This window comes from Marmota marmota, unplaced genomic scaffold, assembly GCF_001458135.2.
Source record: "Marmota marmota marmota unplaced genomic scaffold, marMar, whole genome shotgun sequence".
Classification (NCBI taxonomy): domain Eukaryota; kingdom Metazoa; phylum Chordata; class Mammalia; order Rodentia; family Sciuridae; genus Marmota; species Marmota marmota.
The window spans coordinates 26,159,698-26,186,995 of NW_026000249.1; the positions used below are offsets into that span (position 1 = coordinate 26,159,698).

Genomic DNA, 27,298 nt, shown 5'->3' on the forward strand with positions numbered 1-27,298 from the left:
TCCTCTCCTCAGCCTTATTTTTCTTTTTGGTACTGGGGATTGAACCCAGGGGCACTTTGCTACTTAGCTACACCCCCAGCCCCTTCTAATTATTTAATTTTGAGAAAGGTCTCTCTAAGTTGCTTAGGGTCTTGCTACATTTCTGAGGCTGACCTTGACTTGGCATCCTCCTGCCCCATCCTCCCAAATTGCTGGGATTACAGGCATCTGCTACTAGCCTGGCTAGCACCACTTCTTTGGTGAATGTAAGGCTCTTGGAAGTCAAAATGGCATAGTGACTGATGATGTAAATTAAGCCCATAGTATTAGACTTAGGTGAGACTTCATAGCTATGAAATAATGCCTTCTCTTATTTTATAGAGAAGATCAATGAAACCCACAGAGATTATGGGGTTTACCAACTAATGATAGAGTTAGGCCATATAATCCAAGAATCTGGAGAAAAACTCGGATTTAAGAGCCTAAAGAACTAAGTTCTGGGGCTGGAACTAACTAGCTATATGACCTTAAATAAGTCATTAAACTAATCTGTAATGTTGCTTCCCCTACAAAATGGGAAAAGGATAATACTTGGCTCTGCCTACATTACAAGGTAGTTCAATCATTAAGCCTACAAACATTAATTGAGCACCATTTCATGCCATGCCCTATGCAAGATGTTGGATATATAGTAGTAAATAAGGTAATAAGTTATTTCATGCCAGGGCTGGGATTGTAGCTCAGTGGTAGAGCGCCTGCCTTGCATGTGTGAGGCATTGGGTTTGATTCTCAACACCACACAAAAATAAATAAACAAAATAAAGTAATTGTGTCCATCTACAACTAAAAGAATACATTAAAAAAGATACTTCATTCCAGCCACATGAAGTCACAATCTAGTGATAATCAATGAGACAGTGTGTGAGACCTATAAAGTAACAGATCAATGTCCATTGTTCCTTTATTATCTTATTCCAGTGAGTTATATCAGATAAAAATGTGATGGAATTTTATTCCATATTTTTTAAAAAAATTTTAAACAATGTTTAGTTGTTGATGAACCTTTATTTATTTTATTTATTTTTATGTGGTGCTGAGGATCGAACCCAGTGCCTCACACATGTTAGGGAAGTGCTCTACCACTGAGCTACAACCCCAGCTCTTATTCCATAGTTTTTAACAAAGAAAAAAATCATTGAGATGAAAATACTCTAATGAATGGATAACCAAAACTTGATACTTGTACTCTTCTTGGAAAATTACAGTTGTTTGATTTTTTTAAACTATCCTTGCAGATTAAATTTGGCAGGTAGAACTTCTTCCAAATAACTGGGCCTTTTCTGGATATGCACTAATATTCTCTTCTCTATATCCAATTAGCTAGACTACATTTCTGAAAATCCTGGCTAGCTGTCTTTCACAGTGAAGGAGACAAGGGCAAAATATGGCTAAAGCAAGCCAAATCTATACTTGCTGTTTGAAAATAAGAAAGCCTCAAGCCACCTAGGTTGTGAGAAATCCAATAGTGTGTCTCTATTGAAAAAATAAGTTATCCTTGAAATGGTTTCAATACGGTGTTCTCATGTGGCACAGGTATTTTTCTTTCCTACTATTTTGTTTAGCCATACTACCTGCCAGCTAGATGAATTCAGAATTGCTGATCTTTAATAAGACCTACAACCTTTCATAAAAAAAAAAAAAAACTCCCCTCAATGAAGAGAAAAGCTCCTGGGCAACTTTGTGTTATATTTCTATTTTGATTTTCAGCCTTCCACCAAGATTTGGGTTCTTTGTGTTTTTTTCCCATCTCTTGGAGAAAGTGGAAGATCCTTGTTATGCAACATACCATGTGAGTTTACCACTAGAGAGTAATGGGAAATAGGTGGTTAGGGTTTGGCAGTGCCACAAAAAAGGAATTGCACAGTTTTGAAGTGAGGAGCCATTTTGCCATGGACAAGATAAAATAACAGCTGAATTGAGGCTGAAACCATCTACACAGGCCCCTGGATCAATCATATTTAGTCAATTAATTTTTCTTTTTTACAAAATCAATAAGATCAGACACCAAGACTGCTGAAAACATCCAATCCACAGGCTTTCCATCTCACAAACAAGGCTCTGGAGCCTGGCTGTGTTTGGATAATAGTGTCCTATGATTTGTTGCCTATTAGGGAAACCACTTAGAGCTTTTAAAGAAACCACTAAAAATCTCTTTCTTTATCAGAGAAGACCAATTTGTAAGCGCAGTTCAATTTCATCTCACAAATAGAAATTTCTTCAAAGAATATTGAGCTAAGCCACCAATTCTGTAGAGGTTATGGATTGGAGCTGGAGGTGACTGGTTTTCAGCTATTTCATTCCAGACCTCTATAAGGACTCACATAACTCATTATGTTCCCTTCATCCCACACACATGCCCATCTGTACACACATGGACACACAGATGAAGCAATTACAGACCTTCCATGCTCTTGTATAGAGGAGAGAAAACAGTGCTCTTTGATTATTCACATTTTATGTCAAAACTAAAATGAATGCCTTTTGAAAAAAAACATGCATCTTAACTTGACTTCAGAAAACCATGTAAGACATGATACTAGGACCAGAATAGAGACATGATGTTTCCTTTGGCCAACAGCCGAATTGTTTCCTAGTTTGTTGTTTTTAGCAATTTAACTAAGAAAAGAAGCCATGTATTTTTAAGCAGGTTCAGGTTTCCAGCCCTTTCATAATAAATCTACCTAAAGTAAGCCCTCATCTGATCTTCAAGTCTCAGAGAATTTCCACAAACTTAGAATATTAACAATCGAAGATATTTTAGAAACACCCTTTCACTCAGTTATTAATAATAATTTACACTTCAGATGGACATACTCTTTCCATGAGTAGGGAAGATTTCAAGTGAATTCTGCTTAAAAATGATTATAGCTGCTAAAAATAAAATTAATAATTTTAGAAAACATTTGTATCTTTTTATATATACATATATCCACGGAATCATTTCAAAAGTATTGTGAAAATAAAGTTGCTTTCCCTTGCTTACTTTCTAATATACCTTTTTGAGAATGAGAGAAAGGGATGAGATTAAAGAGAACTGAGAATTGAGAAATATTGTGTTTATAAACATCATGAGTATTGTGGAAGACAAAGACATGGAGAAGCACTAATTTAGTTCATTTTCTCAGTTTTTTCAAATGGGCAATTGAGACCAGAGATGGCTGATGACCTTCCCAAGGTCATAGTTTATTCCTGCAACAGGGCCGTAGTAGGTCATACTCAACTATTTAAAGCCACAGTTCTTTTCAATATGCTAACTTTGGTCCCTCCAAATTGATCAGGTTGGCCAGTCTACCCTTGCCCCTCCTTTTTCAGGTATGACCGGAATAACTCAAAAAAGTAAAAAAACAAGAAAATATGCCTTAACTCTTGCATTAATGAAAGGTTAAGAAAATATCAATTTCAGCCTCCAGGCCTTTTGGCCCTCACTTATGACTCCAGAAGCTAAAGTCTTTATCTCAGATTCTCAGGGGAGTTCAGAATATCATTTGACACTGAAGTTTTTTCTATTCTGGCAAAGTCAGTTTCTGACTGACCATATTTTACTCAAATCAAGCACTTTCTTTTCCAACAAAATACAGTTATACCAGAGAACCCCTCCAAGTCTCTCCCATCCCCCAATTTACCAGATTTGGAAAATGCAGACTGTAGCAATGAAAGGCTTCATTTTGCCAGTAGAAAATTCTCTTCCATTTTCTAACTAGGAAGATATTTGGGTAAAGTTAATTCAAGAATCTATTATTACCTTGGCTTAGCTTCTTAGCATTCAGTGATTTGAGGTTAAGAAATTTCTGTAGTTACTTTTTCAAGGGGTAAAATTAATATAAAGAATGAGTCGTGCCTTTTTTTTTTTTCAAAGGCTCTGGCTCTAACCAGGCTGCAAATGACATTTTAAAAAATCTTTATTTTATTTTGTATTTTGATTGACACATAATATTAGTACACATTTATGAGGTACAATGTGATATTTTGATTCATGTATATATCGGATAGTGATCAACTCAGGGTAATTAGCATATCCATCACTTTGACAGTTTTGATGGAAAATCTGTAAGTGGCTCCCATTGTTTTCCCAAAAGTTGTCTCCTCCTTATTATATGTGAGCTAAAGAATGATAATGTGCTGTAGGTCTGGTTTAGCAAGGCAATTGCTTATTTCTTTCTGGCTTACTTCTTATACACTCTGATATAAGAAGACCAAGTCTTTGATGGAAGGATAACAGTGATTTGGGCCTTGGTTCTGAAGTTTGTGAGCCAGAGCAGGCTGTCTCTAATTGAGCCATGGAGTCTCTTTAGGAACTTAATGACCTTATGCCAGCAGCTGTGACTAATTCAAGTGTGCATTTATCATCAAAAAGCAAGAAAATTCTTGATACAGACCAGATAAAAAGAAGCCTGTATTAGAGGCATTTCTATGTGCTCCAATTGTAGAGCTCTAATTCTCTAATTTTTATTAACTTTGCAAAGGGGAGTGGCAGCTTCATTTTGGAGCCAGAGGGAGGTCTTTGAGGAGATAATAAACAGGGTAGGAATTTAAAGTTGGACCATTGTGTTTGCTTTCCTTCCAGTGATAAATTTTCCTGGTTAGTTCTTGATAGCTCTGAAAAACAACTCTTTCCCAAGCTAACATTTCCTGCCCCACCTCTTGGATAGAATGGAGGGAGGTGGTGACTACTCTAATGACTTTTCAACCATATAAACAGCATGGCCCCCTTCATCAGTAGAGCTACAGTTTTTTTAAAAGTTTTCTAGTTAATCACTCAAGTCCTCACATACTGGTGTGACAAAATGTACAGTATCCATCTCTCTACCATTTTTGTTCCCAAGAACCCTGAGGATTTATTCTATCCAAAAGGGGTTTGTCCATCACTATCACTGTACTTCACATTCAACCCTCACCATGCTGTGGGCAAACACTGGTCCTACTTGGTCTTCTCACCAGTTTTTCAGGTTTGGGCACTTTATTCAAAGAAATGTTCTTAAGATACAAGGTTATAATGCTCTTGTTTCATGAATATATGTCCAACCCTTGTTCCCAGTAGGGCAACTACTATATCAGACTAGTTGGGCTCTAGAGCCTTTCAACTTTAGCAACACTCTAGGCCACAATCAATTGTCCTCCATGACTCTCTTATGGGTACCAGGAATTGAACCCAGGAGTTCTCAACCACTGAGCCACACACCCCAGCCATTTTTATTTTTTTTCTTTTGAGACAGGGTCTTGCTAAGTTGCTTAGGGCCTTGCTAAATTGCTTGAGGCTGACTTTGAACTTGAGATCCTCCTACCTCAGCCTCCCCAGCCACTGGGATTATAGGTGTATGCCACTGTACCTGGCCCTCCATGACTCTTAAACCTGTGTTTAGCCTGGTTGACAGCCTATACTTGCTCTTGCTCAACTTGTTTTGAAGGTTCTTGGTGTCTTTTCTTGGATCAGAATTTTGTTAGGACATTGAAAATCCATCATGGTAAATCTCTCTAAATTCATTCCCAGAAATCTACTGAATTTGGTGGTTCCAGAGACCTACTATCATTTTTTCATTCATTTACTTGAATTATTTATTGAGTGCCTACTCTATCTCAAGTACTGTAATAAATACTGGGTATATATTAGTGAATAAAACAGGCAAAGTCCCTGACATCATGGATCATATAATCCAATAAGAAGTTTAAAAGTAAGCAACAGACAGACATATGAATATATATTAAAAACCATGACAAAAGTTATGAACAAATTGAAGGTAAAATTAAGAACACTTAGCACTATTAGGGAAGGAATATCATAGGAGATGGTATTTAAACTCCTAGCCCAAAGTCAGCCTTGGAGCTGAGGGGAGAGTGTTCTAGACAGAAGAAATGACATATCAAAGTGTCCTGTGTTGAGAAAGCATTTGGAGTAAAGGCCGCTTTTCTCTTTCATGGTTCTAATATGCATGAATTTTAACCACCACAGTTTAGTTAATAGCACTAGTATCCCAAAAATACAGTTTAATTTTTTTTCCATTTTTTATTTGCTTTTTTATTTTTTAAAAATTATTTTAAAAATGACAGCAGAATGCATTACAATTCTTATTACACATATATACCACAATTTTTCATATCTCTGCATATAAAGTATGTTGACACCCAATTCATGTCTTCATACATGTACTTTGGATAATGATGCCCATCACATTCCACCATTCTTGCTAGTCCCCTGCCCCCTACATTTCCCTCCCACCCCTCTTCCCTATCTAGAATTCATCTATTCCTCTCATGCTCCCCCTCCCTACCCCAGTATGAGTCAGCCTCCTTATTTCAGAGAAAACGTTCGGCATTTGTTTTGGGGGGATTGGCTAACTTCACTTAGCATTATCTTCTCCAACGCCATCTATTTACCTGCAAATGCCATGATTTTATTCTCTTTTATTGTTGAGTAAAATTTCATTGTGTATATATGCCACATTTTTTTTAAAAATCCATAATGCTGCATCTAATAGAAGAAAAAAAAAGGCCCTAATCTTCATCATGTGGGATTAGGCCCCAACTTCCTTAATAAGACTCCTATAGCACAAGAATTAAAACCAAGAATCAATAAATTGGATGGAATCAAACTAAAAAGTTTCTTCTCAGCAAAAGAAACAATCTTTGAGGTGAAGAGAGAGCCTACATCCTGGGAGCAAACTTTTACCCCTCACACATCAGATAGAGCATTAATCTCTAGTGTATATAAAGAACTCAAAAAACTAAGCACCAAAAACACAAATAACCCAATCAATAAATGGGTCAAGGACCTGAACAGACACTTCTCAGAAGAGGATATACAATCAACCAACAAATATATGAAAAAATGCTCAGCATCTCTAGCAATTAGAGAAATGCAAATCAAAACCACTCTAAGATATCATCTCACTCCAGTCAGAATGGCAGCCATTATGAAGACAAACAACAATAAGTGTTGGAGAGGATGTGGGGAAAAGGTACATTCATACATTGCTGGTGGGACTGCAAATTGGTGCAGCCAATATGGAAAGCAGTATGGAGATTCCTTGGAAATCTGGGAATAGAATCACCATTTGACCCAGGTATCCTCTCCTCCGTCTATACCCAAAGGACTTAAAAACAGTACTACATGGACATAGCCACATCAATGTTTATAGCAGCAAAATTCACAATAGCTAAACTGCGGAGCCAACCTAGATGCCCTACAGTTCAAATTTTCATTACCATAAATTGTCAGTAATTGTATAAAGTGAAATCTATATTGCTAGCTCTTCAGTCCACAAATCAGTATGCAAATTACAGATATGCATCATGATCAGTGACAAATCACATCTTTTCTTTCAAGTCTGTTGGTCATTGCCCATCTGTTACTCAGTTCACATACAGACAGCAAAGAGTGTAGTTGTGCAGCCTCCTTTTCTCCTAGTGATAAACCCATGGATGTTTTATGGAAATGGATAATCAAAACAGGGAATTGCCAGCTGAGAAGAAAGTTCAATAGAGAAATAAAATGTGATAGCACTGCAAGTTAAATTTGAATTGAATGTAGATAGAATTATGGAAGAAAAAGCTAATTGAGACATTGTCAACACTGCTCTGTTTGAGAAGCACTAGATACACAGCCAGAGGAATTTAGTAAAGGCAAGGCTATTGATGTAAATGCTGAAAATGGTTGTGATGAAAAGGATAGTGATGTCCCAGAGGATGTTATTCTTTGTGGATTAATAAGAATAAAGAGATTTTTTTCTGCTTCTTCTTCTTCAAAAAAGATGTCTTAGAGGAAGTGACAAAACACTTGACATTAAAGTAATTCTAAGAGATGTTATTAAACACTGAAAGTGCAAAGGATAAAATGTTGGAAGTTAGTTCAAACTGGGAATGGAATATGATAATTCACCAAAGCACAGAAAAGATGCTTGCTCTATATGGTAAGTTATATGATTAGGAGGCAAGCACTTTGCAAACTACCTCTGACAAGAGATTTTTTGCAAAAAAATAAACTACTATAATTCTCAGTGTTTCTTTTAAAATTGTGGTGTAGCAAATATACATCAGTTTTACTTTTTATCACTTCCCTACACATTTGAATGGGCCATAAAAGAGTTTTCTATGCTTTAACAAAAATTTTTAAAGTCATGGAATGAAGCTAGGCACAGTAGTACAGGCATGTAATCCCAGAGACTCAGGAGGCTGAGCAAAAGAATTGCAAGTTCAAGGCCAGCCTCAGCAACTTAGTGAGGCCTGTCTCAAAATAAAAAAATACAAAGGGCTGGGGTGGTAAAGAGCCTCTGAGATCAATACCCAGTATCAAAAAAAAAAAAAGTCATAGAATGATCATGATTTTCCCCACTATTAAGGTTGCTTTGCACAGTTTAAGATTTAATGGTTATTTATAGTCTCACACTACTATGCAAAGCCAAGACAGCCTACCTGTGTTTTTAAGCAAGCTTTGGAAGACATTATGCTTAGTGAAATGAGCCATCAAAAAGACAAATATTCCATGATTTCATTTATATGATGTGTCTAAAATAGTCAAACTCATAGAATCAGGTGATACAATAGTGGTTGTCAGGATCTGGGGAGAGATAGGTATGGGGACTGTTCAACGGATATATAAGGTTGCAGTTATGCAAAATGAGAAAATTCTAAAGATCTGTTGTACAACTTAGTGTCTATAGTTAGCAATATGGTATTGTACACTACAAAATTTGTTAGAATACCAGACTTCATGTTAAATGTTCTTACTGAAAAACAAACAAACAAAACCAAAAAAGGACACAAGGAAGCTTTGGTGGAGTGAGCTTATCTGTTACCTGTTTATTGCTGGTGCAATCTCAGGGCAACAAGAGTGAGAGGAACATCATCCGAAGCCATTATCATGGAAGAGAGATTCTTCTGATCACATATACACCCAGGAGAAGTATTTAAAATACAATTTCTGTTCTATATAAATTTGAATATCAAATTTGGCAAAAGTGAAAGATTCAATCAGGATGTTTGTTCTTTCTGCCTTTGTACTTATATGCCTTCTGTCAGTGGACACAGAAATGGTTCCATCTCAAATATAATCCCAACAGCAGAATATAAATCTGAACCCTAAACACAAGCTTAACCCCACCTCCAACCCAGAAACTTCTCAAAGTGTGTAAGAAGAAATATAAAAAAGCCACAGAGATTTTATATCTCCTTCAATCTGTCTTTTATTTTCTATCAGGGAAAGGGTAATAAGAACTGGAAGTTGGATATTCTGAAGTGGTAAATTTGGTTCTCCCTTTTTCTGTATCCTTTCATGAAAAGTGGGGAGAAAAGTTTAGATCCTTGAAATTTTACCTTTTCCTTTTTATTTCTACTTGGATTTCTCTGAGGCTCAACAAGAACAACATAATTTTAAAATCTATGATATTATTTTAAATGAAACTTGGAATCCTGTGATAATTGAGAAGGAAGGTTTATGACAAAATCCTACAGAAGATGAGAGTGGCAGAGAATATTGAATTCCTTATATTCAGTTTTCATGAGCTCCAAAGTAACTAGAAGTCTGAGCTTGAGTTCTAGGGAAAAACTAAGGCCTTGAAATTAGAACCGTAGTTGTTTTTCCTGTTGTTGGTGAGGTGAGTTCTACAGCTATGGTGATGCTCCCCAAATTCCTGAAACATAGAAGTAGGGTTTTCCAGAAAAGTATTTAAAATAATGTTTAAGGAAGTCTTAAGCCATGGAATAGAAACTTGTTTATGTAAAAAAAAAAAAGAGTCCAGAGAGTATATCTTCTACAATTATATGTTGCTTTGATCTTATTTAAAAATTTAAAAAAATTTTTCAAAACTGCCCTAAATGTGAATTATTAAAGATTAAGCTACTGTGCCTCCATTCCAGGCCAGATATGTAAAATAGGTTTTACAGATCCTTCAAAGCCTCCAGTTGACCTTGAAAATGCATGAATATCTGTCAATGGGTCTACTTCTCAACAGGGTCAGTATTGCTATATTACAAGTGTTGCTTAATATTATCACTAATTAATATTATCAGAGCCAAATATATAACTTAAAATCTCACATAAATTCAAATTTCCTACCAAAATGCCATGCTTCCAAAGCTGTTAAAGTACTATGATTGAGATATTATGTACACTTAAATATGCTTTTTGCTAGGGTTCCAGTAGAAGGAAGCAAATGAAGGCCTGTTATAAAAACTTCTTTAGCCATCAGAATGTTTTTGTATATATACAAACTAGTTTTTAAAATATTTTGCTCTTCTTAGTCTCAATATTTTTGTTTAGGTTTTGCTACATGGATTATCTATTAGTATAATAGCATATATATTATAAATAAGTAAGCATAAACTATGAACACATGCTCATAATTTTTTAAAATGCAAGGGTATGTAGTTCAGAAATTAAGGACATTATTCATTATGACCTTAGTTATTATGTAATGTATACATGTACTTGAACATCACATCATACCCATAAATATATACAATTATTATTTTTCAAATAAAATGAAACAAAACTTTTTTTAAAAAAAAAGAAAAGAAAATCATTAAAAACAAAACAAAGAGAGGGGATAAAAGGAGGATTTTTAGAAAGTGTTACCTTTGTGTATGATGTGCCCTCCCATCAAGTGGGTACTCTTTCTTCAGTTTAAGCATAGGGAAAGTGGTTCCAATGGGACTAATATCCTCACTAGGAGAGTTTGGGGGCCCTGCAAACAGATGTCAGGACTATGACTGAGAAACTAAAGTAAGAAGTACTGGCTAATTAGCTGTTCTGATGACAAAACAAGAGAGGCATCTATTCTGAGATGGACCTGACTCTTGTCAGAGCAATGAGTATGGAAGATATGGAAGACTTCACATGAACTAATATGGTGTAGCAAAGAAACCTACCATCATATTGTTTCAGATTAGGACCAAGAGATCTCCTGGAGAAGTGGAAAAATCTTAGAAACAAAAAGGTTGGTGTATCTCTTCAATGACAGAGGAAATGTAATGTAATTGTTCACATCAAGAACTGGTGTGAGAGATTCCTGGTGATGATGGAACTCTCCAAAGGACCCCCCAAAGCAACCTGCAAGACAGAATCAGCCTCAAACCCCTAAACCAACACTAAATAGCCAGAACATAAGCTTAGAACAGAATTGGACTTTCTATTGGCTCTTAACTTCTCACCTTCCCTTGGCTTCACTTGGAGAAATGGATGGCAAGGACACAGAGGAAACAGCTCATAGCCCTTCTTCCCCCATAGAGAAGGCCTGCTTGTATCAAGCATGAGTTAGAAGATAAAGGTGTCAACTTGCAGTAAAGTTCTTAAGCATTTTTTTAAAAATCATTACTGTTATTATATTATTGCTTGTTATTTTACTGTTATTAACTCTTTGGGTTAATATAACAAGCTTATTGTTTCTGAAAGTTACAGGAAAAGCTACAGGGTCCATTGTATTTTCATTCAGGAACAAAAAACAAAACTCAGAGCCAAAAGAACAAGTCTTCAAGAACACATTCACAAAGGAGTTGTAGAGGGAGTGTGAATGGTATCTACAGTGCATTACAAATTCTGCTTATACAGTCTAATGATTTTAATAATAATAGCTAAAATGTATAAAATGCATATTATATGCCAGACACTATCTGTTTTATATGTATTAAATGATTTCATCTTTGCAATAACCCTGTAAGATTATTATACTCATTTTGTCAGTGAGAACTTTAGGTACAGAGAGAAGTTAAGAAACTTGCCAGAAATTGCATGACTAGTAAGGGTCAAAGTTACTCGTATGGGCTATTTCAAGTGAATCATGTTTTGGTTTGGATTTGAGGTGTCCCCAAAAAGCTTATGTGTAAGACAATGCAAGAAGGTCCAGAAGAGAAATGATTGTGTTATAAGAGTCTTAACTCAAATCAGTGAATTAATACCTGATGGGATTAACTGAGTGGTAACTGAAGGTAGGTAGGGTATGGCTGGAGGAGGTGAGCATTGGGGGTGTGCTTTTGGGGCATATATTTTGTATCTGGAGAGTGGAGTCTCTCTACTTTCTGATCATCATGTGAGCTGCTTCCCTCTGCCACACTCTTCTGCCATGATGTTCTGCCTCGCCTTGAGCCCCGAGGAATAGAGCTGGCTATCTATGGACTGAGACATCTGAAATCATGAGCCCCCAAATAAACTTTCCTCCTCTAAAATTGTCCTTGTCAGGTCCTTTAGTCACAGCAGCAAAAAAAGCTGACTAAAACAAATCAGAATCCAATTTCTTTCCTCAAATTCTTCTTTTCTTTCAACCATTCAAAGTACTTTTCTTTCAACCATCCAAAGTACTGGATATCTAAAATGTAAATCATGGCCATATCAGTTTCAAAACACTAACACTTTGTAGGCACACACCAGACTACAATGAGCGTTGTCATATTTTGTTTGAAGAATAAAAAAACAGACCACTGTACAACATGTTTTTTTTTTTCTTAAATCAATGTTTCTCTTCTTTTTCTTCTTTTATAGGTGTGGACAACCACTACAAAATGAAGTACGGCTAAAGGGTCGTGACCTTCTGACTCTAAAGGACTTTACAGGAGAAGAAATCAAGTACATGCTGTGGCTATCAGCAGATTTGAAATTCAGAATAAAACAGAAAGGAGAAGTACGTAACATTTGCTTTTTACATTCCATTAATGTAATTAGCCTTTTCAAAGGCAATCTTCCCAAAGAAAGAGGGAAAATAAAATACATTAAAATTCCTTAACAGTAGCTAAGTAATGAAACCTCACAGTCAAGGTAATTGATTATCACTGAGTGTACAGGCATATAAAAAGCATAAAAATCAGTTATTCTATGACAAGTCATTGCAATTCTTTCATGTGGAATGCTGAAATTCATTATTAACTGGATCAGAACCTAAGGAACCATTTGTCTGGAAAGATTTTATTTTTACACCTTTTTTCTGTGTATTTTCTATCAAGTTAAAAATAAGGATGGTTTATTTTTTTCTGGCAATAAATTCCAGTTCTAGATGCATATTAGATGTAAGATCATTAGGATAATATTTTAAAATTCTCAACAATGTGATGATGTTTAAAAGGCACTAGATTAGCAAAGAAACAATTAAATGGTAGCCAAGTAGGGAAAGAGATGGGATATGGTGCTTAGCTATAAGCATTATTCTGCATTTTGAGCAATTTATGTTTGAAACACAGTTAATTAATGCAGTAGCTTCATTTAGGCTGCTTAATTGTGAAAGCATTTTTGTATTCAAAGCTTGTTCAAAAGCTTTCTAAAGAGCTTGTTTCAGGTTGATAAAGTTCGACACAACCTTGATTTTCTTATCTAGTTGGCTAGCTCTCCAAGCTTCAATGTACAAACAGGGGCAGGAGTGACTCCAGTGCTGTGGGTTGGTGTTCCTATGGAACCCTTGAAATGAAGAGAAAAGGTGTCCCTAGATCCCAGGCCTTTGTTCTTCACAGTCTGTACATGAGGAAGGTTAGCTGGCAGAAATCTATTTGTTTTAGAACTTATCCTATCAGGAAATCCATCAACAGGAGAGGAAGGAGGAAGAGCTCCACCCCACACCCAAACTCTCCAGATTGTTTTCAAATGACTTTCAGAAACAAAGCCTTTGTATTCCCACGAGAACGTGAGATGAGCGTCTAGCTGAAAATCTGAGGCTTTCACTACTGACTTAAGTAGGAGTCTTAGTGCTTAGTGATCTAGTAGCTTATTCCCAACTGAGAAAACATCACAGAACCAAATATTTTCAAGGTCATTAACAATTGAATGGGAATTTCAACAGGGTTAAGTATGAAGATGGTTCCAATATGAAATATCATTATACTTTGGAACAAATGCCCAGGTTGAACCCATAATAATTAATATTACTTTCCTAATTACATGTCAATAAGCTGTGGGAGTAACTATTCCCTTTCCCCATTTGTACTGAAAAAAAAAAAACTGCTTTAAATTCACTTTTTAAACAATACTGTGAATATTTATTTGGAAGTGGTGATTAATTATTCTATATTTCTAGTAGTGTAAACAATAAGTTTTGAAACATAATCCTGCATGTTGGATAGGAAATATATTTTGCATTTTAATTATATTTTGTCCTTGATTTTCAGTATTTGCCTTTATTGCAAGGGAAGTCCTTAGGCATGATTTTTGAGAAAAGAAGTACTCGAACAAGACTGTCCACAGAAACAGGTGAGTCCACTGAAGAACTTCCATTTGTGTTAAAGAGGACTTAAACCCACTTGTTGTCTGGTAAGGACTTGGGAGTGTAAGTCAGTGGGGGAGTTTGTTTGCCTCTTTAGCAACCACAAATAGCAAACATTTTCACTGGGAACAGTAGTGTAAGCCCATGAATGCTTCTTCCAATTCTCATAAAAAGTTGTGAGCAGAAGGATTAGCTTCATCTCTTGGAGTTCCATGACGATTTGAGTACAAGTCCCACACAACTCTTCATGTTGAGGGCAAAATGTAGATGGATGCAAAATCTTAGGCCTTAAACTCATGTGAGTAACTAATGTGTTCATTTTTATGACACATGAAGAACTTTTTCTTGTGTGTCACATTTCTGCTGGTGGGTGCAAACAATCTCTGCCACATTAGGCAGTACTCAGTTGTTTCAGGGTTTTCTTTGTCAATTTCAGTTCTTCTCTCCCTTCCCCTACAGGCAGGGCTAAATCCTGGAGGGTATCTGAATGTCAAGATATCTAGGGAGGACTGGGGATGTGGCTCAAGAGGTAGAGCGCTCGCCTGGCATGCATGCGGCCTGGGTTCGATCCTCAGCACCACATACAAATAAAGATGTTGTGTCCGCTGAAAACCAAAAAATAAATATTAAAAAAAATTCCCTCCCTCTCTTTAAAAAAAAAAAGATATCTAGGGATCTGGTTCTTGGTCATCAGAATTTCATCATCAAATGTCTATGCTAGAGTCTGCTGGGACTTATATATTTCTGTTGGATCTTGGCAATCTCTAATTTACTGCAAGGTTTGTTTCACTCTAATCACAAGACTGAATATATCTTTGTTTGGTTCTCTATCCAAGCTACAATGGGCACAGAGATACTGCAAGGTTGTCTGTGCTCTATTGTTCTTTCCACAAGCTGGGTGCCAGGGAGATTTTTTTTTTTTTTTTTTTTTGCAGATGGGTACCAGGGATTGAACTCAGGGGCACTCAACCACTAAGCCACATCCCCAGCCCTATTTTGTATTTTATTTAGAGACAGGCTCTCGCTGAGTTGCTTAGTGCCTCACCATTGCCGAGGCTGGCTTTGAACTCGTGATCCTCCTGCCTTAGCCTCCCAAGCCACTGGGATTACAGGTGTGCACCACCATACCCAGCCAAAGAGCTTTTGAACTGTCACTCCCTTGTAGAGCTCTGTTTTAAAAGCAAGAAACAGTTGTTTTCTGTTCTGGGGTTCTTCGAACTCATCTGAGATTTCTATCATGTTCCCTACCCTTTGGAAATTGGCCTGGGATACACACATCTGGTACAGTGTCAATTCTATTTCTGTTGCTTCCTCTCTCTTACTCCCCTTTGGGTTTCCAGTGTTGAAGGCCAGGTGATAAAACAGGAGAAAAAACTGGCTCTGACTAGCCATGTGTTTTTCCAAATCTATTGTTTGTGCCTAGAATTCCAGGCTGTGAAACTCAAATTTTCTCATTTTTCTCAAGCTATTATCTCTGCGATGAGTTTCAAAAAGCCTATTTTGACATTTATAAGCCATGAATTGCCTCTTTCTTTCTCTCTGTATTTCTGCTCCATCAGACCTCCCTTAAATCAATAATATGACTGCTCAAATGGACTATCAGACAACGTTGAGGAGGAAATATCAAAAACAAAAACATATCAGCTGGGCTGGGGTTGTGGCTCAGTGGTAAAGCATTTGACAAGCACATGTGAAGCACTGCATCCGGTCTTCAGCACCACATAAAAAATAAATACATTGGACTGGGGTTGTGGCTCAGTGGTGGAGTGCTTGCCTAGCATGTATGAGGCACTGGGTTCAATTCTCAGCACCACATATAAATAAAGAAATAAAATAAAGGTACATCAACCACTAAAAATATTAAAATAAATACATAAATAAATGCATACATAAAATGAAGGTATTATGTCCATCTACAACTAAAAATAATTTAAAAAAATATCAGCTGGTTCTTTTAGTGTCTTATCCTACCTTATAAGCATCAGAGCTTTCTAGAGCTTAGATGTAAACCACTACTGTACTACATGTGATTTTTGCCTTCCTTGTAATGAATGATTAATAATGAAATTCACCAAATAGATAACAAAAATGTTTGTTATCTAGGGGGATTAAGTGACTTCTAAGTTCACTCAATTAATACAAATAGCACCAGAATTCAAATATCAAACCCACTTTTCTAATTACTGCAATCCTTTTGCTCCTTGAGAGAAGGAAGCTGGAAAAGGAGAAACATATAAGGTGTTACCTAATCTTAAAAGTCCAAGGAAGAAAACAGATGAGTATATTTTGCTCTTTAAAGATGCCCTCCTATTGGCATTTGATTGGCAGTAGGGGGAAATTAATAAACCAATCAATAGTTCTCAAATTCTGCTCCCTCTGACACCAGTTTTTTATGAGTTGGGCTGAATTTTATTTCATCTTTTTAAAAATTTTACAATTACAAATTAAAACTACACTGAGATTCCATCTCACTCCAGTCAGAATGGCAATTATCAAGAATACAATTAGGGCTGGGGTTGTGGCTCAGTGGTAGAGTGCCCACCTAGCACACGTGAGGCACTGGGTTCAATCCTTAGCACCACATAAAAATGAAATAAAGATATTGTGTGCCCATCTACAACTAAAAAATACATATTAAAAAAAGAATACAAGTAACAATAAATTTTGGTGAGGATCTGGGGAAAAAGCTTCACTTATACATAGCTGGTGGGACTGAAAATTGGTGCAACCACTCTGGAAAGCAGTATGGAGATTCCTCAGAAAACTTGGAATGAAACCACCATTTGATCCAGTTACCTCACTCCTCCCTCTATACCCAAAGTACTTAAATTCAGCATACTACAGTGATGTAGTGGATCAATGTTTATAGTGGCTCAATTCACAATACCCAAGCTGTAGAACCAACCTAGGTACCCTTTACCAGATGAATGGATAAAGAAAATTTGGTATACATACACACACAGTGGAATATTACTCAGTCATAAAGAAGAATGAAATTATGGCATTTGCTGGTAAATGGGTGGAACTGAAGATTATCATGCTAAGTGAAATAAGCCAGTCCCAATAAACTAAAGGCTGAATGTTCTCTCTGATATGTGGATGCTAATTCACAACAAGGGAGGGTAGAGAGGGGAAGAACAGAAGTTCATTGGATTAGACAAAGGGGAATGAAGGGAAGGAAAAGGGGATAGGAATAGGAAAGATACTTAAATGAATTGGACATAACTTTCCTATGTTCTTATATGAGTACACAAATAATGAAACTCCACATCATGTACAACCACAAGAATGAGATCCTAATTAGAATAAGTTAAACTCCATGTATGTATAACATGTCAAAATACACTCTACTGTCATGTATAACTAAAAAGAACAAAATTTAATAGCAAAATATTAGCATTAGTCCTTAACACAGGTGGTCTTCTTGGAAGCCGCCCAAAGAACTGTTGAATAGAGTTTTGAGTTGATAAATTGACTGAAATGGACTTTTCTTTGTTGTTTGTGTTTGTACCACTCTTCTCTGTTCAATTGTTATGTTTAATATCAAAATGTCCCTGAAAAATTGATCAGTTTCACCATTCACAATAATATGGTAGTTAAGCTACTAATGAAAACAAGAACGAGGATTTAACATGGTTTTGGATGTAGACTTTGTGCCAAGTGCTCTGTATTAATTGCATGGATTATCTCGCTTAATCCTCACAACAACTCTATGAGGGCAAGACCATTAATGAAAACAGGCTGCAATGGATTCAGGAAATGACCAGTGGAGACATAGTTAATGAACAACAGGCCCAGGATTGGAAGCTATTATTAAATGTATTTTTTTAAAATATCCAGTTTAATTCAGGCATGTAATGGTCATGTTTTGTTCTAGTAAGTTTTTTGTTTTTCTACAAATGGCATTAAGCCTTTTGTTAAATGATGGCTTTCTCTAAAGAGGTGTTATAAAACCTGCACATAATTGCAAACCATCACAATAAATATATGAGGGATGTTTGTCTCTTAAAACTTAGGGTTCACAGAGTATTTGTTTTTATCCTCAGTAAGTACCTGTGGGTCTAATTGCTTATGGCATGCTGCCCAACTTGGTAGTAGAACAACCTGGCAGAGTGAGAAGCTGCTCAAAAGCTTATGGAAATCATAATCATGGCAGAGCATTTCTTTGTGTTTGTGCATCTCAATAGTTGTCATTCAGTATGATTTTTTTTCAACAGATACAACAGGTCCAACCTGTTTCATTGGTGTTTAGAATGAAAATAAGATGTAATTAACTGTCTATTACTGCCCTCAGAGTTGTACCAACCCCTAGGATGGGGTGATCCTCAAATGATGGTCCTTGAGGATTCCATCTCAAGCTGGACAGTCAGAGATCCAGGGGCCAGGGATGTAGCTTAGTGATAGAGTGCTAGTCTAGCATGTGTGCGGTCTGGGGTTCCATCCCCAGCACCACAAACAAACAAAACAGCACAGACATTTTGGGGGATATAATAAAATTCTCGACTCAATTTAAACCATATTAATTGTTTATGTAACATGTTCATTAAAATGTAACATGTCATCCAGGCACAGTGGCACTCTCCTGTAATCCCAGAGGTTTGGGTGGCTGAGGCAGGAGGATCATGAGTTCAAAGCCAGCCTCAGCAACTTAGTGAGGCCCTAAGCAACTCAGTGAGAACCTGTGTCTAAATAGAAAATGAAAAGGGCTAGGGATATGGCTCAGTGGTTAAGCCTCCCCCTGGTACCAGAAAGAAAGAAAGAAAGAAAGAAAGAAAGAAAGGAGAAAGAAAGAAAGAAAGAAAGAAAGAAAGAAAGAAAGAAAGAAAGAAAGAAAGAAAGAAAGAAAGAAAGAGTAACAAATCACTAAGTGTACATGTAGTTTAATGAATTATTATAGTGAATTCTCTGTTGTCACTAACACCCAGGTATAGAAATAGAATATTAATAAGTACCCAGAAGCCCTCTCCTCCCCCCTTGTATTTTCTTCCACTTGCCCCATCCAAGGGTAAACATTATCCTGGCTTCTAACACAGATTAGTTTTGCCTGTTTTGGAACTTCATGTAAATGGAGTCATTCAGCATGTATGCTTTTGAGTCTGGCTTCTTTCAGCATTTGTGTTTGTGAGTTGTGTCCTTGTTGCTGTGTGTGCTTGGAGCTCATTCCCTCCTCATCCGCTTTGTGTATACCTCCCTGGCCAACCAGGCAATTCTCCTGTGTGTCTGATGATTATATTCTTTTATTCCAAATTAATTGAGCTGATGGACAGATACATTTATTAATCTCAGGAAGTGCAGTAGCTGATAGAAAAATGCACAGGGCATTCTAAGAGATGGTTCTTTTCATCATTTAACAGATATGATTCACTTTCAAGGTGAAATAGAAGTTGGTGCCTTAGCAGCTGTTTCAAGTTCATCATCTTTGAAAAGAGGCTAATACGAAAATTGTGATACTATTCTGCAGCTATGAAAGTCAAGCACAGAGAAGTTAGTAAGACCCTGTCTCAAATAAATAAGCAAGAAATCTGGGAGTTTGGCTCAGTGGTAAAGCGCCCCGGGTTAAATCTCCAAGCCCCACCCCCCAAAAAAAGTTACTGGTTATAATCATCATTAAACTCCAGTATCTCACTTCAGAGATAACAGATATTTGTTTCTTTTTTTGTATTAACAAGATGAGGGAGAATTTGCCAATGTGGAAAATGAGCCCTTTCTCCCAAGTCCTTCCTTCTTTTCACTGAAGGAGTGATTCTTGAGCACTTACTATTCACCAATATTTATTTTAAGTGCTTGAGTAAGCGATACATCAGTAAGCAAAACTGGAAATTCCCCACATTTGTGGAGCTTGCCTTCTAATGTGTACACAGACAACAGACATAAGAAATAAATGCTTGATATAATATGTAGGAAGGTGATAAGTGCTCTCAGCAAGCAGAAGAATGTGCCCAAAGATCACTTTGATTGCTCTGTTGAGAATAGGCCTTAGGGAAGTGGGGTTTGTAGAAACAAGATACAAGTAGTGAAGCTTGTCAAGAGAGGGGAGAGGGAGGGACTGGAGCCAGGGTATTAGTAGCGAGAGGGGTAAGAGGGGCACATTCTAGATATGTTTGGAAGGGAGAGCCATCAAGATGACTTATGAGTGGCTGGGGTTGTGGCTCAGTGATACAGCACTTGCCTAGAGTGTGTGAGGCACTGGGTTCAATCCTCAGCACCACATAAAAATACATAAATAAAACAAAGGTATCATGTCCACCAAAATTTTTTTGAAAAAAAGGTGATTTATGAATTTGGCAGAAGAGTGATATCAAGAATGACTTCAAGATTTCTGCCTGAGCAATTTGAAAGCTGCAGCTGAGGCAGATTGAAAGGGGAAGATCAGGAGTTCAGTTTGGGGTGTATTGAGTTTGAGATGTTTATCAGATGTACAAAGAAAGGTGTTGAAAAAGCTGTTGGATATGAGTCTGGAGTTTTGGAGTGAGATCTGGCTTAGAGAAATTTGGAAGTCATCAGTATATAGAGGGCATTTAAGTCCATGGGACTGGATACTGGATTTGAAACTTTTGCTAGTGCTGAAGCAAGGAACACCTGCATTTTCCTAGAATGCCCAGAAGTAGGGCAGAAGAGGAAGGTGGAAAGGTGAGCTTGAACACTTTCAGGAGTCAAACATCAAAAATGGCATCAGACTCTTTATTACTGGACCCATGGCAAGTAGGACCATTTGGGTGTTTCATATTCTCTAATTCTACTTGGAACCTAGCACATATAATCTACAAGGGATCTCAGGACTTTAGTCTTTTTCCAGAAGAAAAAAAAAATCTGAGTACAGTTTCACTATGTTGTCCTGTTCCTGTAGATCACAATGTGGGCAGGCTCAGAGGGGAGCTCCCCTACAGGGATTATAAAACAATCTTCCACAATTTTTTAGATTCTTTGATTCTCAGAACTCCCGTTTATAAAATTCTTATAACAGCATATACTATGCACTTTATCAGAGCAGAGGATTCAGTAGAAGGATGTTTATAAAACTCTCCCACATGACTGTGTTCTGTGAATAATTATTGCAAGTGTCAGAACATGGTGGCCTCTGGATGAAAAACATTTGGTTTGGATTTATTTCAGGGAGAACTTTTAAGTATAAAATAGGTAGAATATAATTATTTCGTTTTTATACAGTGACAGAAACAATGACAAGTTTTCAAATGAATAGAAAAATAGAAACATTACCAGAAGGAACACACTAATACTCCTTTTATCAATCTAACAATTGTCATTATACTGCTGTCTTTAATTTATTTTTTTATTGCTGAAATCTTTTTGATTTTTTTTTAGTTGTAGATGGACTCAATACCTTTATTTATTTATTTATTTATGTGTTTTTTTTTTTGAGGGGGGTACCGGGGATTGAACCCAGGGGCACTCGACCACTGAGCTACATCCCCAGCCCCATTTTGTATTTTATTTGGAGAGGGTCTCACTGACTTGCTTAGCATCTCACTGTTGCTGAGGCTGGCTTTGAACTCGTAATCCTCCTGCCTCAGCTTCCCAAAGTGCTGGGATTACAGGCGAGCGACACTGTGCCCAGCAATTTTATTTATTTATTTTTATGTGGTGCTGAGGATCGAACCCAGCATGCTAGGCAAGTGCTCTACCACTGAGCTACAACCCCAGCCCACTGTTAAAATATTTTAAATTGAATTAAAAGTACAATATTTTTATCCCTGAATACATCAATTTGCATCTTTTTAAAAACAAAGGATATTTTACTATATAGCTATATCATTACTTACATAAGAAAAATAATGATTCCTTAATATCATTTAATACCAGTCCATTTTCAAATTACATTATTCTAATTTTGTTAAGGCATCAAAGGAGAATTTTATAAGTCCTTGAGTTAAATTCTTATTTGTGGGTCTAAAACAAACTCCTCATCTCTGGTCTGGGTTTATGGCTCAGTGGCAGAGTGCTTGCCTAGCACATGCGAGGGCCTGGGTTCAATCCTCAGCACCACATAAAAATAAATAAATAAAAAAAATTGTTAAAAAAAAAGAGTCAAAAAAAAAAAAAAACTCCTCACCTCCTCCAATTCACTATGCAATTAATGATTTCCTCCTCTTTTATGGAAAACAGATGGGATTATCAAACTGTGACTGTTGTATATTTCCCAAAAGATAAATTAGGCACAATGTAGTATGAAAGGAAAAGTAATATTTGCAAAATACCTCAGACAATTTTCTATCTTGTAATTATGCTTATTTGCCTTTAATTATGTTTTGGAGGAAGTCTGCCCGTTGAACCTGTCTCCAATGAGATAGCAATGTTCTGGCTGGATGTCACCATCTCCCACAGTTTTGCCCCAGAGGAAGTGACAAAAGGCTCTGCTTGTGCCTGCAAGTTTAGCTGTGACTTGGAGCAGAGTCCTCTGTGTAGCATTCTCTTCAGAACAATAGAATGTGTTACAAGGGCAGAACAGGGTGGGAGCCATCCTCACCTGCTCAGGTATCCACAATACTCTCTCAATGCAAGGGTGATTGAAAAAGCAGTGAGCATAATGTGTGAATAGAACTTCACAAGAAAATGTGAATGTGTTCATTAGAAAATGTAGAAATCAGTAAAGTGACCCTTTAACACTTAGTGACTTGAAAACACCATCTCTTTGCTTACTTTATTTTACTTTTAAGCTTTTAAAAAATTAAGGTACTTATAGTAAAATGCACAGCTTTTAAGCATATACTTTAATCAGTGTTGACAAGTGTGTATATCCATGAAACCCACAGTAGCCCACACTTTATCAAGATATAAAACATTTTCATTGCCTGACACAGTGGTGCACACCTGTACTCCCAGTGGCTCAGGAGGCTGAGACAGGAGGATTGAAAATTTAGGGTTAGCCTTAGCAACTTAGGGAGTCTCTAAGCCACTTCATGAGACCTTCTCTGAAAATAATAATAATATCAAAACAATAATAACAATAATAGGCTGGTGTTGTAGCTTAGTGGTTAAGGGCTCCTGGGTTAAATCTACAATACAAAAACCCACCAAATAAACATTTTCATTACCCTAAGAGAATTCCCCAATACTCCTTCCCACTTAATCCCCCACTCCAGAAGCGGCCACTGTTTTAATTTTTGCCACTCTAGGTTAGTTTTTTTTATTTTTGGTACCAGGGATTGAACCCAGGGACCTTAACCCCTGAACAATACCACCAGCCCCTTTTGTATTTTATTTAGAGACAGTGTCTTACTGAGTTGCTTAGTGCCTCACTGAGTTGCTGAGGCTGGCTTTGAATTTGCAATCCTCCTGCCTCAGACTCTTGAGCTGCTGGGATTACAGGTTGTGCGCCACTGTTCCTGGCTCTATCTTCATTTTGCCTAGACTAGAACTTCATATACATGGAATCATGTAGTATTTATTCTTCTGGATCTAGCTTCTCTCATATTATGTTGGAGATAGTTCATTCCTGCTTATTACTGAGTAGTATTCCATTATAATCCATAATATCCCATATAACTATTTTATTTTTCCATTTTCCTGGCTGGGCAGCTTTCTAAATTGAAAGAATCAAACCTAGCCATAGATCCCAAAAGGGAACAATATTCTGTCATTGCCATGTCCCTAACAAATAGATGCAGAGATAGGCATACACCTGAAGGAAAGTTAAGACCTTATGCACAAAATTTCATCCACTTCCCTCAATTCTTCATTTTGCTTTGTTTGGAAATTCCCTGTCAGAGAGGTTGGAGAGCTTTAAAGATGGTCACTTGTCAATTGAGATGGTGCCAATTGCTCGTAATTTTGTTTCACATTTTAGTTCTTTTTTTATTATTATAGGTTTTGCACTTCTGGGAGGACACCCTTGTTTTCTTACTACACAAGATATTCATTTGGGTGTGAATGAAAGTCTCACGGACACAGCTCGGTTTGTAAATCTTTTCTTCTCTCCAAATATTATTTCAAAATTTGATGGATAAATTTCAAAAAGAAAATGTGCTACTCTGTAAATAATGGTTTTCCCTCTGAGAATCCTTTGTACTATTCTCCATTTTGTCTTTCTCTGTTTACCTGATATTTGGACTGCCTCTTCATCATCCTCTGGCCACTTTTTAATGAATTAAGATAATTTTTTTTTTTGTGGTGCTGGGGATTGAACCCGGGGCCTTGTGCATGTGGGGCAAGCTCTGTACCAACTGAGCTATATCCCGAGACCAAGATAAATTTTTCTTAGCATTTTTTGAAGAATTTCTGATTATAAAATTTCAAACAATGAAACTTGGAAACCATGAAGTATGATTCTTACATTTGACAGTTGTGAAAATGGAGGTCCAGGAAAATTAACATAACTAGTTAGTTTCAGTGTAGGTAATAATATGAATAGCTAACATTTATTGAACATTTATTATGTGCCAGCTACTGTTCTCAGTTCATCTTTACAACAACCCACAAAGATTATCAAAAAGACGTGAAACAGTCTAATTAGGAACATACTAGCTGCTATAACACAAAATTTCAAATGTCTTAACGTAGTCAATGACTTAACTTAGTGCAGATATTCTTGATTGCTAAGAGGGAAGGACAGATTATTAAGTTACAGATTCATTCAGCAACTGGCTGAGAGTAGCTCTGCCATCTTCAACATGTGGCCTCCAAGGTCACTCTGGATGTCAACATCCAGCTAGGACCTAGGAGAAGAGAGCATGAAGAAGGGATACTTGCTTCAAAGCCACCTTAGCGGGGAAGTGGCACAATCACTTCCATTCACATTCCATGGGCAAGTACTAGGAGCTCAGCCTAACTTAGATGAAAGGAGAGATGGCAAAAGGCTCTTGTCCTCTATGTTATAGTGAAAGACTGAAACAGGCCTTCTGACTCCATATGCAATGCTCTCACCACTATAGAATGTCTGGCTGAGAAATCCAGAGCAAAAGTCTTTGTTAAATGTTTTACCCTCAACAGAGAAGACTAATGTTTTTTTTTCCCCCCCTGAAATGATATGCTGTAAAGTAACTCCTTGCAGACACTGTCTGCTTTTTATGGCAACAATCCAAGCGTACACTAAAGAATTCACCTTATTTGACTTGCTGAAGAGATTTCAAATATCTCATCTTCAAAACTTTTAGTTATGTTATTTCAGGTGGGGCAATGCCAGAAATAAGAAGTGTGATTAGCCTCTGGATACTAGAGACAGAATAAATGAACATAAATGAGTTTTTCTTCCAGATATGCTGCCACTGACTGCGATTATATTTGCCTAACGATTTTGCTTATGCAAAAGTGAAACATATTTTATTCATAAGCAAATATTAAAATCAGGTTAAAGGATGAAGTCAGTGAAACATATAGGAGAGAAGTTTCAGTGGAGATTCTCCACTCAGGACCAGGTGAACCATGGTGACTAAGTCATGTGTGAATTAGTGGCTGGAAAATTGTGTAGTTAAAAGAAAATGGAGCACCCAATAAAGACTTAAGCAGGGCAGATTAGCATCCAGAAAGAGGTCAGGACCTAGAAATCAGTGGAGTGGGAAGGATCCTATAAGTCAGAAACAAATAGCCAAACATAGTTTGAAATTTGAGGATGAGTATAAACATGCTCATTTTCGTGCCTGCTGTCCACACAATTCCCACTATGAGTCCTTGGATAGAGAAATTCTAGAAAGATCCTAAGGAAAATTGTGCTCAAAAGTTCCAACATGATTGCAGCTTTCTGAGTTCATGTATTTAGTTCCATTGCTTCATAAATATATGGACACATAAGACTGGATCCATATAATTCTAATTGATCATTTCACGTGATCCAAAAGACTGAATGGAAATAATCGGCACACCTTAAAGGGTAACTGTTATGGACCTCTTATGTCATTATCTCTAGATCATTGTAAAGATCTTGTAAAGTAAATATTATTGGTCTGTTTTTATAGATGAGGAAACCATGGCTCAGAGAAGTAATGGAACTTAGAAGCTAATTTAGGATTGAAATCATGCCATCTTTCTTTTAAGGCCAGGTTGTTTTGATCACCCCAAATGCTTCTTCTATTTAGACCATGAGAGTGACGGTGAAATAAGTTATGGAAAGCATTGGTTTATGTGTAAGGAGGCCCCCAGGGCCAGTAGAGGGCCTCAGGACTCAGCATAGTCATATTCAATCAGCAAGGGGAAAAGACACAGGTGGTAAAGTCCATAGGAAACCAGGTGCAAGCTTCCAAAAGTCTTCCCCTAGTGGGGTCACCTAGGGAACACACGTAATTCTCTTAGTAATGGATTCTGACAACACATGTGCAATGTCAACAAAGGAAACTCATTAGAGACTGTGCACCCAGGGTTTTTGTTGGAATCTGGTAACACTGGAACCCTCTCCTTGGCATGTACCCAAATTCCATATGTCCAAAGGGAAAGCAGATGTTCACCTTATGTCATATTGTTTGTAAAAATGCTTGAGGCATGGTGAGTCATTCTTATCAATCCTGGGAATGGTGGAAACTCTTCCCAGAGTGAAGTTCCCAGATGTCATCCAAGTGCCAACCTTGCAAGGAAATGTTTCAAAGAATAGCAGTCAGTTATATAGTTAGCACATTTTGGTGAGGCTTGGAAATCAGGATACTTGAGACCTAATCTCAGCTTTCCAACTTACCTACTCTGATTTCATAGGAAAACATTTCTCTGGATCTTCATTTCCTTTTCTACAAAAGAAAGTCATTCTGATTTTTAAGGTCCAATTTATCCTCCTAAAAGCATACAGTATATTAGATAACAGGTGATAGTCCTTAAACAGAGTTGTGTGTCCCAGTATAAACTATGTGTAGACAGATGCAGAGGAATTTAGATCAGGGTAGAGATAGTAGGTAGAGAGATTAATTTCAGGTTTCTAAAACCCAGTTTGGGGATTATATTGGGGCATTTGTTAAAATGTAGAATTCTGGACCCCACACTCAGAAATTCTAATTCTCTATTTAAGTTTCAGATGCTGTGAGGTAATCTACATTTTTTTTATTTTATTTTTTTTTTTTTGTTTTTTTTTAAATTTTTTATTGTTGGCTGTTCAAAACATTACATAGTTCTTGATATATCATATTTCACACTTTGATTCAAGTGGGTTATGA

At 36.9% G+C, this 27,298-nt stretch overlaps 1 protein-coding gene across 1 annotated transcript in view; it reads left to right on the forward strand.

The window, feature by feature from the left end:
• Otc (ornithine transcarbamylase) overlaps positions 1-27,298 on the forward strand; it is a 59,072-nt gene that overhangs the window by 1,185 nt on the left and 30,589 nt on the right. The window contains exons 2-4 of the mRNA XM_015488108.2: positions 12,506-12,644; positions 14,116-14,197; positions 24,036-24,123. Of these exons, the coding sequence (XP_015343594.1) occupies positions 12,506-12,644; positions 14,116-14,197; positions 24,036-24,123 (309 nt within the window). The remainder of the gene's footprint in view (positions 1-12,505; positions 12,645-14,115; positions 14,198-24,035; positions 24,124-27,298) is intronic.